The 12,875-nt window shown below is 46.0% G+C and overlaps 1 protein-coding gene across 1 annotated transcript; it reads left to right on the forward strand.

Annotated features, from left to right (window-relative positions):
* Positions 1 to 1,583: 1,583 nt before the first annotated feature.
* sertad4 (SERTA domain containing 4) lies at positions 1,584 to 4,113 on the forward strand (the record flags this gene model as incomplete). Its single annotated transcript, XM_079217300.1, has 3 exons — positions 1,584 to 1,740; positions 2,165 to 2,283; positions 3,002 to 4,113. 3 exons carry the CDS (start codon positions 1,584 to 1,586, stop codon positions 3,917 to 3,919), a joined length of 1,194 nt encoding a protein of 397 aa, XP_079073426.1. The 3' UTR covers positions 3,920 to 4,113.
* Positions 4,114 to 12,875: the final 8,762 nt, after the last annotated feature.

Genomic DNA, 12,875 nt, shown 5'->3' on the forward strand with positions numbered 1-12,875 from the left:
TGGTGTCGCCTCAGTTTGGTGTGTCAAGCTGGGTTGTGGGCAATGATATCTGCTGGTGTGGTGGAGGGGATGGGGAGGGGAGGGGCCGGAGGAGGAAAGGAGGCGGCAAGGCGGTCCATCCGCCGATGCCTGAAACAGCTGGCTTTGCATTCTGCATGAACGGGAGGAATCAACAGCAAACCAAATGACAGCCATTCACCGTGATCAAAAGAGCGATAGAGTTTCTCTCCCCGGATTCAAAGAAGCACAACAGACTTTGACTCTCGGTGCGCTCAGCGTCTTCACAGTGGGGCTCTGTTTTCAGTTTGAAAAGAGCTCAGTTGGCAGGCTATTACCAGTCGCTGCCAAGTATTGTGCCCTCCTCATGCTTCTTCTGCCTCACTTTAATTTAAGCACTAGGTGGTATGGCTTCACATTACTCTTTGTATTCTTTGGAAACCAACAAAACCCCCATTTGAATTCAAATCAAACGCACACCGTGCCTATTTGATACCTTTTGTCGAGCTGTGTGCCGTGTGCACCGGACCTATTTGCACTGAGCGCGTCTCCTTTGCTTTCTAGATTAACACGCTGTTGACACAGATCCATTTCACAGAGCGACCCGCGTGTCAAACATCTCGCTAACTCTCCTACCAGCTGATCAATAGGGAATTCGTGGCGTGAGTGGGTGTCATCGCTCCCATCCGTGTGCCACTTGTAACAGTACCACGCATATCAGAGCTGCCAGCCATCTGCCAATTTTTTTTCCCGTGCTCACCATTATTATCGCTCAGATGTGTCATGCGGCTTGCGCAGAAGCTGGTTATTCCTCCACGCAACACCGACGCACTTGCCAGTACCGTAGACAAACATCTTGTTAACATTTATCACATCATTAAGAAAGCATATGCAAACTGCTTGTTCGATTTATGGAGACAACGTGCGTTAATAAATAGTTCGCAAACTGGTAGAGATAACTAATATTCAAAATATTAAACGAAATGTAGTGATTTCACCTTCGTTCGTCGAGGCTTTTCATTCATCTATCGTCGTCTCGTCTCTTATAATCCTGGAGTATTTTTATGTTTAGATTTAAAACTTATTAGGGGTTTGACCGGCTCAGGGTTCTTACGATCAATGGCATTTTAAAATGGTTATTTCCAGGCCTTGGAAAGCCCAAAAGTGTTGTAAAAGTCATGTAAATGTGTTACATTCATGTGTTCATGACGTTCATTTACGCTGAGTTTGAAATAATTAATATGCTTTTAAAAGAAAGACGCTCAAAATATAAGCAGGCATACATACAGGCATCTCTATAAATGTTTATTCTTTTAATCAAACTATTGTCTCATTCATTTGAGTCATTTAAGGTTGACTGTATGCTTTGTATTCTCATTGTTAGTTTAAATACTACATTTACTCACTTTTTACTGTTTACACCCAGATTTCACAAAATGTTTGCTCATGGAAATTTTGTTAAAAGTCATGGAAATCCATTGGTCAAGATGTGTATGAACCCTGCCTGCTTTGCTGTTTCCATAATTGTGCTGATCTCCATTCTGTGTTTTCTTCCTCTCTTCTCCAGACCTGAATCAGAGAGAGAGATGACCCTAGTTTTGTCCATGAATCCTTTCCTGGACCCAGAAGGAGACCCTCCTCCGCTCTCCACCTACCAGCCTATATGGGAGTCTGAGCGCTGCACGAAGACCTGCCTGTCAAACACAGCGCCACCCTGCGGCTCTGCAGAGACATTTACGCAAGGTGCAGATTTGATGAGGTTTACCAATGTTTTTGCACCACAGCTGATAGTCCTTAGTGTTCAGACCTGGAAATTACACTCATTTGTCCGACCATCCGTCAGTGTTTGCCTGCCACGGCCCGGCTGCTAGAGCTTTCTAGGTGCACTCCATCAGACAACTTGCTTGTCGGGGTGATTTAAGGAATAGTTTATTTACATTTCCAGTCAAAGTCGTTTCACCATCTACTGAGTTACCAAAGAAACATGTTCCTCCAAAATCGCCTGCTGCCTCGAAGGCTATTTCAACCTTTTGAAAATGCATCTTAAATGAAAGCTTTTTTATTGTATTTATTTTATTAAGGCATTTAGTCTTTTACGGCATTTCTGAAAAATGATGCAATTTTCACATTAAAAAAAAAATCACAAAAACGTATTCTCTTTCTGCAGAAACCCCCTGCAGGCGAGTCCCTGATCACGTGTCGGTATCACGGATCGCATACTTCAAGAGGAAGTTTGTTGATGATGACGATGAGCCTCGGTTCAGCTTCAGGACGTACTGCCAAACCGTAAGTATTGACACTACAGTCAGTGCTCTTATTACAATGCCAAACTCTTTACTCACAGCACTGCACTGCTGTAAATAAAACATCTTATGGTCAAATTATATGTAATGTATCCATTACAATCATTGCATGATCTAGTTATTAAATGAGATCCTGCAATTCAAAACTGAATCCAACCAACTAACTCCTTAACTATATTATTGTACAAAATCAAGTGTACCATCTTTCAAATGATTTTATAATGCCTGTTCCACTATGTGATGCGATGACGCCGTTACATACACTTAGGATGCATCATCATTTTCACTGACAGAAGATGTTTTCCATTAACTTTATGGTGGATAAGAATCCTAGAATTCTGACAGTCAGATTTACTGGCAGTCGGTACATTTTAGGGCTTTGGAAATCAAAATGAGCTTTCGACTTTGAAAAGTAGGATTGGGGATTCTCCCAGCACTTTCGTTTTCTTACCAATTCACTGGTGAAATAAGTCGTTATTATTTAGTATTCACTTATTTGAGCGTGATGCACCATGTAGCCCATCCTATGTTCTCCAAAAATAATTTGTGACCGTTTTCATGGCCATAAAACCATCTGTTGAGCTTTGCATATTACTCTTGCGCATGTCATTTAATAATGCAATTGAATTGAATCTGGACCGCTGGCTGTTTTAAACATAACTGTCCATGTTACATCGCTCTAATGGGACAATGTCCTTCAGGTTGCACCGGTCCTGGAGGAGCGTGCCCATGTGCTGCGCCTCTCCCTGGAGAAGATGCGGTTCATCGACGACCCCGAGGCCTTCCTCCGCCGCTCCGTCCTCGTCAACAACCTCCTTCGGCGCCTGCGAGCTGAGATTATTCTCCAGAGCACCGAGTGGTGCTTCCCACCCAACCCAGCGTTCACGGCCGGCCCCTGCGCCCCGGCGCCCGGTGCCAACCCCGCTAACCAGGCACTGCACGGAGCGTTGCCCACCCGGATCTGCCTGGCGCCCCAAGCCGGGCCGCCCTTCCGCAAGCGCTTCCGAATGGTCCGCGGAGGACAGGGGGATCTACGGCCCGACTGTGCTCAGACATGCTGCTGCATCTACGCAGCGGCGGCCGCGGCAGGACACTACCTCCACCTCCCGTTCTCCATGTATGACGCCGCTCTCTCAGCCTGCCCGTCCACGGCACACTCTTCCTCCTTTTTTCAGCTAGCGAGCCATAGTAAGTTAGGGCTGACAGTGGCCATAGAAGAGCATGAAGATGAGGAGGAAGATGGTGAGGAAGAGGAGGAGGAGGAGGAAAATGAGGAGGAGGAGGAAGAAGAAGAAGAGAGGGAAGATGATGATGAGGAGGAGGAGGAGGAGGAAGAGGAGGAGGAAGAAGAGGATGATAGAAGAGAAGCTGGGCCTTCCCTTGATGTTGTTAAGGACAAGTCAAGCCAGAAAAGTAGGACTAGGACCTTGCTGGGTCACACGAGGACAGAGGAGGACAGCTGCATGACAGATAGGGTAGAAGAGGAGGAGGAGGAGGAGGGAGAGCTGGAGGAGGAAGAGGAGGAAGAGGGGCAGGATGTGAGGCCTTGTCAGTGGGACTCTAAGGCCGCGCAGCTCCACAAGGTCCGCATTTGGAACCGCAGGGCTCACAGACAATGATTGTGCTTTTCGAGAAATGACTTGCATTGGAAGTCTGTTAGAATAAAAATGTAACGATGACGACAACTGTCATCAGTTGAAGAATATTTCTCCTCATAGCAGATGGAGGAGTGAGCTACCTACACTATAGTAATGCCAAGTCAGCTTTATTTGAATGACACACTCCAGGGTCGCACAGACAAACTGCATTCAACTCTCGCGCTAATGTCACAGTCCAATGGAAAAGAAAACACAGACGGCTCTCGTCCACTGTTGGCACTGGAGCATGTCCTCAAACAGTTATGTGGGCGAAGGTCACATATGGTGGGATCATAAATCCCCCCCAAAAAAAGTGAAGTGAAAGGTCTCCAAGACTATTTTCAAGTCCCACAGCACAAAACTAAAAGGTCTGAAGTGGGGCTTCATATTGGTGCACCGGTCTCGTTTTAGGACCCTAAACGAGCCGATGAAAACAAGGGGTTGCGGGTTCGGGAAGTGTGTGTGTGTGCTTCTGTGCATGTGTGTGTGTGTGTGTGTGTGTGTGCGCGCAAGTGTGTTTGCAAGATATGATGTAGCAGTTTGAAACCTGATTAGCAATTCTTTTTGTGTTCATGTTGATTTTGACGCTGTCTCAGGCAATGGCGATGCGACTGTGCTGTGTGTTCAAACTATTTTCGGAGTCAACAATCGTAAACATTGGAAATATTAAATCACAAGTTCAAGTGCCTTAGTGTTTTTATGGATACATGTAAAGTGTGTGTTCTTGTAATTGTTCTCGTTGCTAAGTATCTTGCATTCCAAGTGACTGCGTTTGACTGAAACGGGACACGGCATGCAGTGAAATGCAGGGATTCCTTCAAATGGCGAGGAACGTTCAAAGCAAACTAAATTTCCACACCCAAAATGTCCTCTGTTTGTTTTTCTCCAAAATGCATGTTTTTCTAGCACTACCTGTCGTCGTGACAACGCACACAGTTCAAGCCAACTTTCAACGGCAGTTGCTGAAGTCTTAAAAACAAAAAAAGGCTAACGGCGTTCAAACCCTCCTCAACATTCTTTACGTTGCGTTCAGTCAGAAAAGGCTCGTCATGGTTTGGTTGGTCTGTCCGTTGATGAGGTTTTCCCCAAAAGGAAAAGTGTTTAAGTCTGTCTGAACGTTGTGTAATCAAATCTGAACCGTCACCTTCATCACAGTCTAAGTCTCTTGCTGCCTGAAGCTTCAATAGTTACTTTCCTCTCATCTGTCAATGTGAAAGGAACATACAGGTATCGTATCGCAGTGTGACCCCCGTCTCGTTTCTGGAATCGAGCGTGCTGCAATGAAATCACGGCGGTTGCAGAACATTGTACCTTAAGCTATAAATTATGATTACCGTCAAAGTCGGGTTACAAGCCGCTCCTACCTCCGGTCAGTGTCCCCGCTGTAGCAAGCTAGGAGAAGCGCTAGCTAGCGCTGCTGCTAGCTAGCGCTGCTGCTAGCTAGCGCTGCTGCTAGCTACCGACCGCTGCTGCTGCTACTACCAGCGACCCCTCTGCCCAAGTCGGGTGTCGAGCCTGGTCCCGCTACCTTCGGTGGTTTTCGGGGAGCTAGCGGAAGTTAGCGGGGAAGTAACGGAGCGCTAGCAGGAGCTAACGGGGACACTGACCGAAGGCTGTAGCGGCTCGTAACCCGACTTTCACGGTATGTGGACTCCATATATGTAAATCACATTCACACACGGGCTGACAGACCTTTCCTTTTCCATCTAACTTGACTAAAAGAAAGCAGTCAAGGACAGACGCAACACAGAACCAGTTCTGATCTGCAGATGTGAGCCTTTCTGTCATGTTGGCATGATCAGTGGTTTCTTGTTTGTTGGTGTGTCTCCTTTGGCACCTCTGAAGATTCGGGTCCTCACACTGATGGCAAACCCAAACCAAAATTGTTTAAAGATGTGCGGGTTATATCGGTCGGTGTTTTGTTTGTTGTGTGACGTACCTTGAACCTGAAGTACGAGCATCGGGTGGTCTCAGTCGGTTTGTAAGGGGGTTATTCCGGCCTTGGCACTTGTCCTCTCTAAAGCTGTTTTGAGAACAGTGACACATCTACAACTAGACAAGTCGAGTACCAGACTATTTCATTAAATTTCTCTAAGCCCTAAATAATAATAAAAAACCAGTAGTCGCTGGTTATCGGTGGTATTTTTTTTGAAGATTAAAAAAAATAAAAAAAACAACTGACAAAGCAGTATTTGTTTCTGAGACGAGAACGTGTAACTGCAATGTCTGTTATAAAAATAAAAAAAGAGCAAGTCTGCTTCGATAATTTTGTGTGATGTTCTGTGACAAGTGTAAAGATCAGTAAAAGAAATGTTTCAAAAACAAAATAAATCTTGCGTTTGTTCATTTGCATTTGCAACACAGTACAATGACGTGTGTGTGTGTGTGTGTGTGTGTGTGTGAATTCCTGTCTGATGTTCAGTGCAGCGCCACACACAGCGTATTGCCCTCGCCACACGTCTCAGGTGTCACGGCGCCGCTCGACTCTTGTTCATCTTTTTGACTTTGTGCTCGGAGCGCTCACCTCCACACTGTCCCTGTCCTCCCTGTCATATCTGTTGCCCCTGCAATACGTGTTTTTGCATGAAACACACACACACACACACACCATTCTACCTGTAGCCCTACAGCCTCAAGATGAGCCAGTGTCAATATAAAAAAAGCACTTCATCACTCATGATTTGTGTGTGTGTGTGTACACGTGTGTGTGTGTGTGTGTGTGTGTGTGTGTGTGTGTGTGTGTGTGTGTGTGTGTGTGGGTAGGATGCAAGAGTGGGAAGTGAGGGGCTAAACGTCTTGACAGCTCTTTTGGGAGGTGAGGATGGAGGATCATCTTTCCACAATACTTTAGCCACAGGGGTGTGTGTATCCTGCCGCTCTGCCTGCCTCCACCTTCCTCTGCCTCCACCTTCCTCTGCCTCCACCTTTCTCTGCTTCCTCTGCCTTCACCTTTCTCTGCTTCCTCTGCCTCCTCCTTCCTCTGCCTCCACCTTCTTCCTCTGCCTCCTCCTTCCTCTGCCTCCACCTTCTTCCTCTGCCTCCTCCTTCCTCTGCCTCCACCTTCTTCCTCTGCCTCCTCCTTCCTCTGCCTCCACCTTCTTCCTCTGCCTCCACCTTCCTCTGCCTCCACCTTCTTCCTCTGCCTCCTCCTTCCTCTGCCTCCACCTTCTTCCTCTGCCTCCACCTTCCTCTGCCTCCACCTTCTTCCTCTGCCTCCACCTTCTTCCTCTGCCTCCACCTTCCTCTGCCTCCACCTTCTTCCTCTGCCTCCTCCTTCCTCTGCCTCCACCTTCTTCCTCTGCCTCCACCTTCCTCTGCCTCCACCTTTCTCTGTTTCCTCTGCCTCCACCTTCCTCTGCCTCCACCTTCCTCTGCCTCCACCTTCCTCTGCCTCCACCTTTCTCTGCTTCCTCTGCCTCCACCTTTCTCTGCTTCCTCTGCCTCCTCCTTCCTCTGCCTCCACCTTCTTCCTCTGCCTCCTCCTTCCTCTGCCTCCACCTTCTTCCTCTGCCTCCTCCTTCCTCTGCCTCCACCTTCTTCCTCTGCCTCCTCCTTCCTCTGCCTCCACCTTCTTCCTCTGCCTCCACCTTCCTCTGCCTCCACCTTCTTCCTCTGCCTCCTCCTTCCTCTGCCTCCACCTTCTTCCTCTGCCTCCACCTTCCTCTGCCTCCACCTTCTTCCTCTGCCTCCTCCTTCCTCTGCCTCCACCTTCTTCCTCTGCCTCCACCTTCCTCTGCCTCCACCTTTCTCTGTTTCCTCTGCCTCCACCTTCCTCTGCCTCCACCTTCCTCTGCCTCCACCTTCTTCCTCTGCTTCCACCTTCCTCTGCCTCCTCCTTCCTCTGCTTCCACCTTCCTCTGCTTCCACCTTCCTCTGCCTCCTCCTTCCTTTGCTTCCACCTTCCTCTGCCTCCTCCTTCCTTTGCTTCCACCTTCCTCTGCTTCCACCTTCCTCTGCCTCCTCCTTCCTCTGCTTCCACCTTCCTCTGCCTCCTTCCTCCTCTGCCTCCACCTTCCTCTGCCTCCTCCTTCCTCTGCCTCCTCCTTCCTCTGCCTCCACCTTCCTCTGCCTCCTCCTTCCTCTGCCTCCTCCTTCCTCTGCTTCCACCTTCCTCTGCCTCCTCCTTCCTTTGCTTCCACCTTCCTCTGCCTCCTCCTTCCTCTGCCTCCTCCTTCCCTCCACCTTCCTCTGCCTCCACTTCTCTCACGACCACCGTCACTGGACTACTCTGTTTTTAATAGAAATGCAAATGTACAGTGACTCATTTCAATGGCTGTATGACATTGATATTCATGTATGATGTATGTATTACACCCGTGGTCCTCAACATTTAGTATTTTATTTTCTATTTATTTTTTACAGCCCTGTCGGATGAACTCAAGTAATCCTCATGTGACAATTGGATGCTAATTAATAAAAGTGGATAATCATTTTTTCATAGTTATGTTCAGGCAGGTATGGACGTTTCAACCATTTATCCATTACATCAAACCAACTGTGGAACATTTTCTTAATTATGTCTTTCAATCGCTTATCTTTGACTCATCTATTTTCTTCATTTGTTTTTGCCACCTATCGACCATTCATCCATTATTGTGTTCTTAACTGTTTTGACGATGGATGGATGGATGGATGGATGGATGGATGGATGGCGTTAAGTTTTCCCCGCTCACTTTTTATTTAAATTATCAAATCATCGTTTACATTTTAGTTTTTGATAAGTTGAGCTACTCTCAAACCCTTCTGGGGTACCAGTGCACCCTGGTTGGGAACCTCTGTACTACACTGTGTGTGTGTGTGTGTGTGTGTGTGTGTGTGTGTGTGTGTGTGTGTGTGTGTGTGTGTGTGTGTGTAAAATACTGTATGCGTGTCTGCATACAGAATACAATGCTCTCTCTTCCTCTCTGTCCCTTCACCCTCCCGTGCTTTAGGCAAAGATGGAGACTTGCCAAATCACACACACACACACACACTCACACACACACACACACACACACACACATATCTCGGGCGAGTGCTGAGAGAGGAGAGCTGTCATTTGTCAACAAGGAACTTTGGCAGCTCGCCGTTGCCATGGGAACTGTCTGTTGCCGAGGACTGGTTTTGCATCACAAGGTCCTCGAATTGGCTCTGAAAGCCTCGGAGGTCCCGCCCCTCCTCCACCCGCCTCACCTCTGTCTCTCACAGCTTCAAACATGTTGTCAGGATTCTCTTTTCTCTCTCTCCCCTCCTCCCCCCACCCTTTTAGTGTCCTCCCCGTTCTGCCGTCTTCCACCTCACAGAATTCCTCTGCTTCATCCCGCAGTCAGGTCTTCTCATTATTAGGGAGATGTGCATGCGCTCGTAGATTTACACCAGGCGACATAATAGATAGATGGACAGATGGGGGGCTCCTTTTCTTAGTGTCTTTAACTGATGTCTTTTCATTTTTCGGTGACTTCTGCTTGAAGAAGAATAACCAGAACATGCTCTGTTATTAGCCTTAAACGCCTGCAATCATCAGTGAACTGTGGACCCTGGACAATATTATTAAGATCATAACGTACAACCAGTTGTATGAAACGAGGACTACAGCGACGAGTTGCCTTCAGATTGTTACGCCTGCGTTTTCATCCATGTCACTGCAGCTCAAGCCCGACCAGTCGATCCCCGTAGGATCAATTTGATTTAGCTTACATAACCAGCGCTGGCTGTTGTTGATGTTTCTGGGTCTCTCCCTCCAGCATAACGCGCCTGTATTTTCAGTGCAGAAAGAAGCTGTCGGTGTTTGATAAACACTTGCAATGTGGCGCATGTCCTCAATCCTCCACTGTGAAGCGCGCTCCCTTCCACCAGCAGAGAGTCCTTCACGCTGCAAAGGCGACGCCGTGGATGAATCATGAATTCATCGGCTGTGACGCCGGGATCTGAAGAATTGTGGTGTCTTCAAGGGTTTTTTTAAACCCCAAAAGTCTCTGATGAAACCACTATGCGTTAGCTACCCAGCACCAAACAACATATCTGGTGAAGGTAGGTGAGCGTTTTGGTGGTGGAGACCAACACAGAGACACAAGTAGTGACAATGGGACTTCATCAGGTGACCAGAAACACAACTCCAAGTAAATGCCAATGTTGCATTTGTTTCTGCTGGATATGTAAAGAGAAAGCTGTTTGCTAACTGTCAAACAATTTAATGAAGGATGGTCAGTTGACCTGACCCACATTTTGCTATCTGGAAATTAAATTAAAAGGAGACTTTAAGCAAATACTAGTCACAAAAAGGTCAAAGTATAGTACATTATCACACTTTTGGCATTAGATAGATAGATAGATAGATAGATAGATAGATATATACTTTATTAATCCCCAAGGGGAAATGTGTGCCTTACAACTTGAAGATACAAATAAAGACACAAGATAAAATATATAAAGAAGCAACAGGGATGAAAGATATATACAAAATTAAACTAAAGTAATGTGTATATATATATATATATATATATATATATATATATATATATATATATATATATATACAATAAAATAGAATACAAATAACGAAGGAAATATATGTACAGCTGCAGATTGTATTCATTAATTAAGCAAATTAAATGTAAACAAAATACAAGTATGTGTGTGAATGACAAAATTATCGTACAAATACAATAATTATAGTACAGCTGGTAACACAAGTGGCCAAATAACAACAGAGACAGCGGCTTTACACACAATTGTGCAAACATTTTTTCACTACAACGTAATTTGTTAAGCTTGAAAAATTGTATGATTATAATTTTAATCTTCTATTATTTTAGATTTCCCAAATAACAGTATAATTGGTTCTTGACTGTGTTATAGTGTGTGTGTGTGTGTGTGTGTGTGTGTGTATATATATATAGCTGAATATGCCACTTTTATAACTTTTAGATCACAACTGCTAAAGGTCACAGTTATCCGATGTAACAATAATTCAGCTTAAACAAAGGTTCATCAGCAGGCGATGTGCTGCCATGATAATCATTTGACATTCAGACCGCGTGACATTTATTTTCTCCTCATCGGCGTCTAATCGCTGTTCAGAGCCACTTGATCCAAATGATCCATCTGAGTCGTGAGAAAGAAGCAGACCGAGGGAAAGGCCACGCCCTGTCTGAAGACCGATATCTTCGGCAACACGTCACAAGTGTTCCTGCCGAGTCTTTGCATCTGTCTCCTTGCTTCTGCAGAACGGAGACGTGGCCTGACGGACCAGAGAGAAAGAATGAGGCTAAACGATGGAGGAGGGGAACAAACAGCCTGAGAGCATCGCAAAGCGTCCTTTAACCTTGTTCTATATCCGTCCTGCCGCATCCTCGCTTCTCCTCCACACCAACTGTACGACCCTCTGGGATCAGCTGATTAGCCACAACCCCTCCCCCCATTCGCCCACTGTCCTATTTTGTCAAGTCATGTCCTTTCTTGCTCTGCACCACGATCTCTTGAATCCATCAAAGCAGACGGAGTGACGCAAAAGTGGAAAAAGTGTTGCTAGAGGAAGACCTGGCTTCCCTCGATGTGAGGATGTCATCTTCGATCTCACCCTTTAAGTCCGTCCCTGCTTCTTTCTTTTTTACGAGCCGTTTTCGCTCTTCACTTCTAACTTTCAAACGTCAACCCTTTTTTCTTCCTTTTCCCCTTTCGGATGCATTTATTGTACAAGGCAAGCCAGGTCATCTGTGTCTGATTAATGCCACTCTGCCGGTCCCTCGGGTTCTTGTCTCCGACCCAAAGCACAGTTTGTCTCCAATTGCAGCAATTGTGTTGTGAAGCGCATATGCGGTGCATCCAACCTGAAAGATGGTGCGGACAGAAGGAATTCAGCGGGGCACTTTAACAACACACAACAGCGACTGCACTGTGATTCCTCTATCATAGGCCGACACATACTGTCTAGTGGTCACACCACCAAGCGTCTCACTTTACCCCTTTTTCACTATCGAGCATGAACGCCTCCTTATTCTCTGGCAGCTTGTAACGCCGAATTTATAGTCGTCATCGTGCACCCGCTGTCCACTAGAAAAGATACTGCTCTCATGTCCGTATACGCTTTTGTTTTATTCTGCTGTTGATTGTATAAGAAGGTGCTCGTGTGCTCATCATCAGTGTGCACGCGCTGCAGATTGTGTGATGTTCATTTGATCCTTTTTAGAAAATGTAACGCAGTGACGTTTGCATATTAACTGACCTGAAGTACATTTTTACACTTATGATCCACATGGCAGTCTCAGGTTTACGTGCACTAACTGGACTCTGGCCCTTTAATGCTGCACAAGTTTGACCTTTTGACCCACTACAAAATGCCACCAAAGTGGGAAGGCTTCCTTTATTATGAATCCGGTAATGTTACTTTGTAGGATGACGAGTATGCAGCCACCTGTTGAGTACAGATTAAAACATTGTTTTGTCATCGGACAAACACCAGTTTGTAATTTTCCAACACAACACAGATGCAAACCCAACATCCAGTAAGTGTGTAGAGGTTTGTCAATGGGACGGTTCTATTATCGGACAAAAATGTTTTTATTTTGTTTGAACGCTTCCTTAATTATCTCCGGAACCACATCGTTGTTTAACTTCATTTAAAGTTCTACAGTTCCGCAACCCTTGTGAGAAGATACATCTGGTGTAAAACATGATTAAAGTAACCGTTAAGTTGAAGTACTTACGTAAACTCCGCCGGCTATACTGCTGCTCCATCAGCTTGCCGCGGCGGCCGTAAGGTTGCACCAAATCCATGATGAATACCCTTTACAAAGTGGGATTCCCCTAACAAACACATCTCAGTAACTGTACGGGCTCGTGGGAGTCTAGCAAAGCAATCAAAATCCTTACGAACTCCATATTAGTACCTGTAAAATCACAAGCCGGCCGGAGGTTTCTTTTTTTTCTTCTCTGTCTCACATATCCGCTTCCTGTGACT

This window comes from Taurulus bubalis, assembly GCF_910589615.1.
Source record: "Taurulus bubalis genome assembly, chromosome: 4".
In the NCBI taxonomy this organism is placed as follows: Eukaryota; Metazoa; Chordata; class Actinopteri; order Perciformes; family Cottidae; genus Taurulus; species Taurulus bubalis.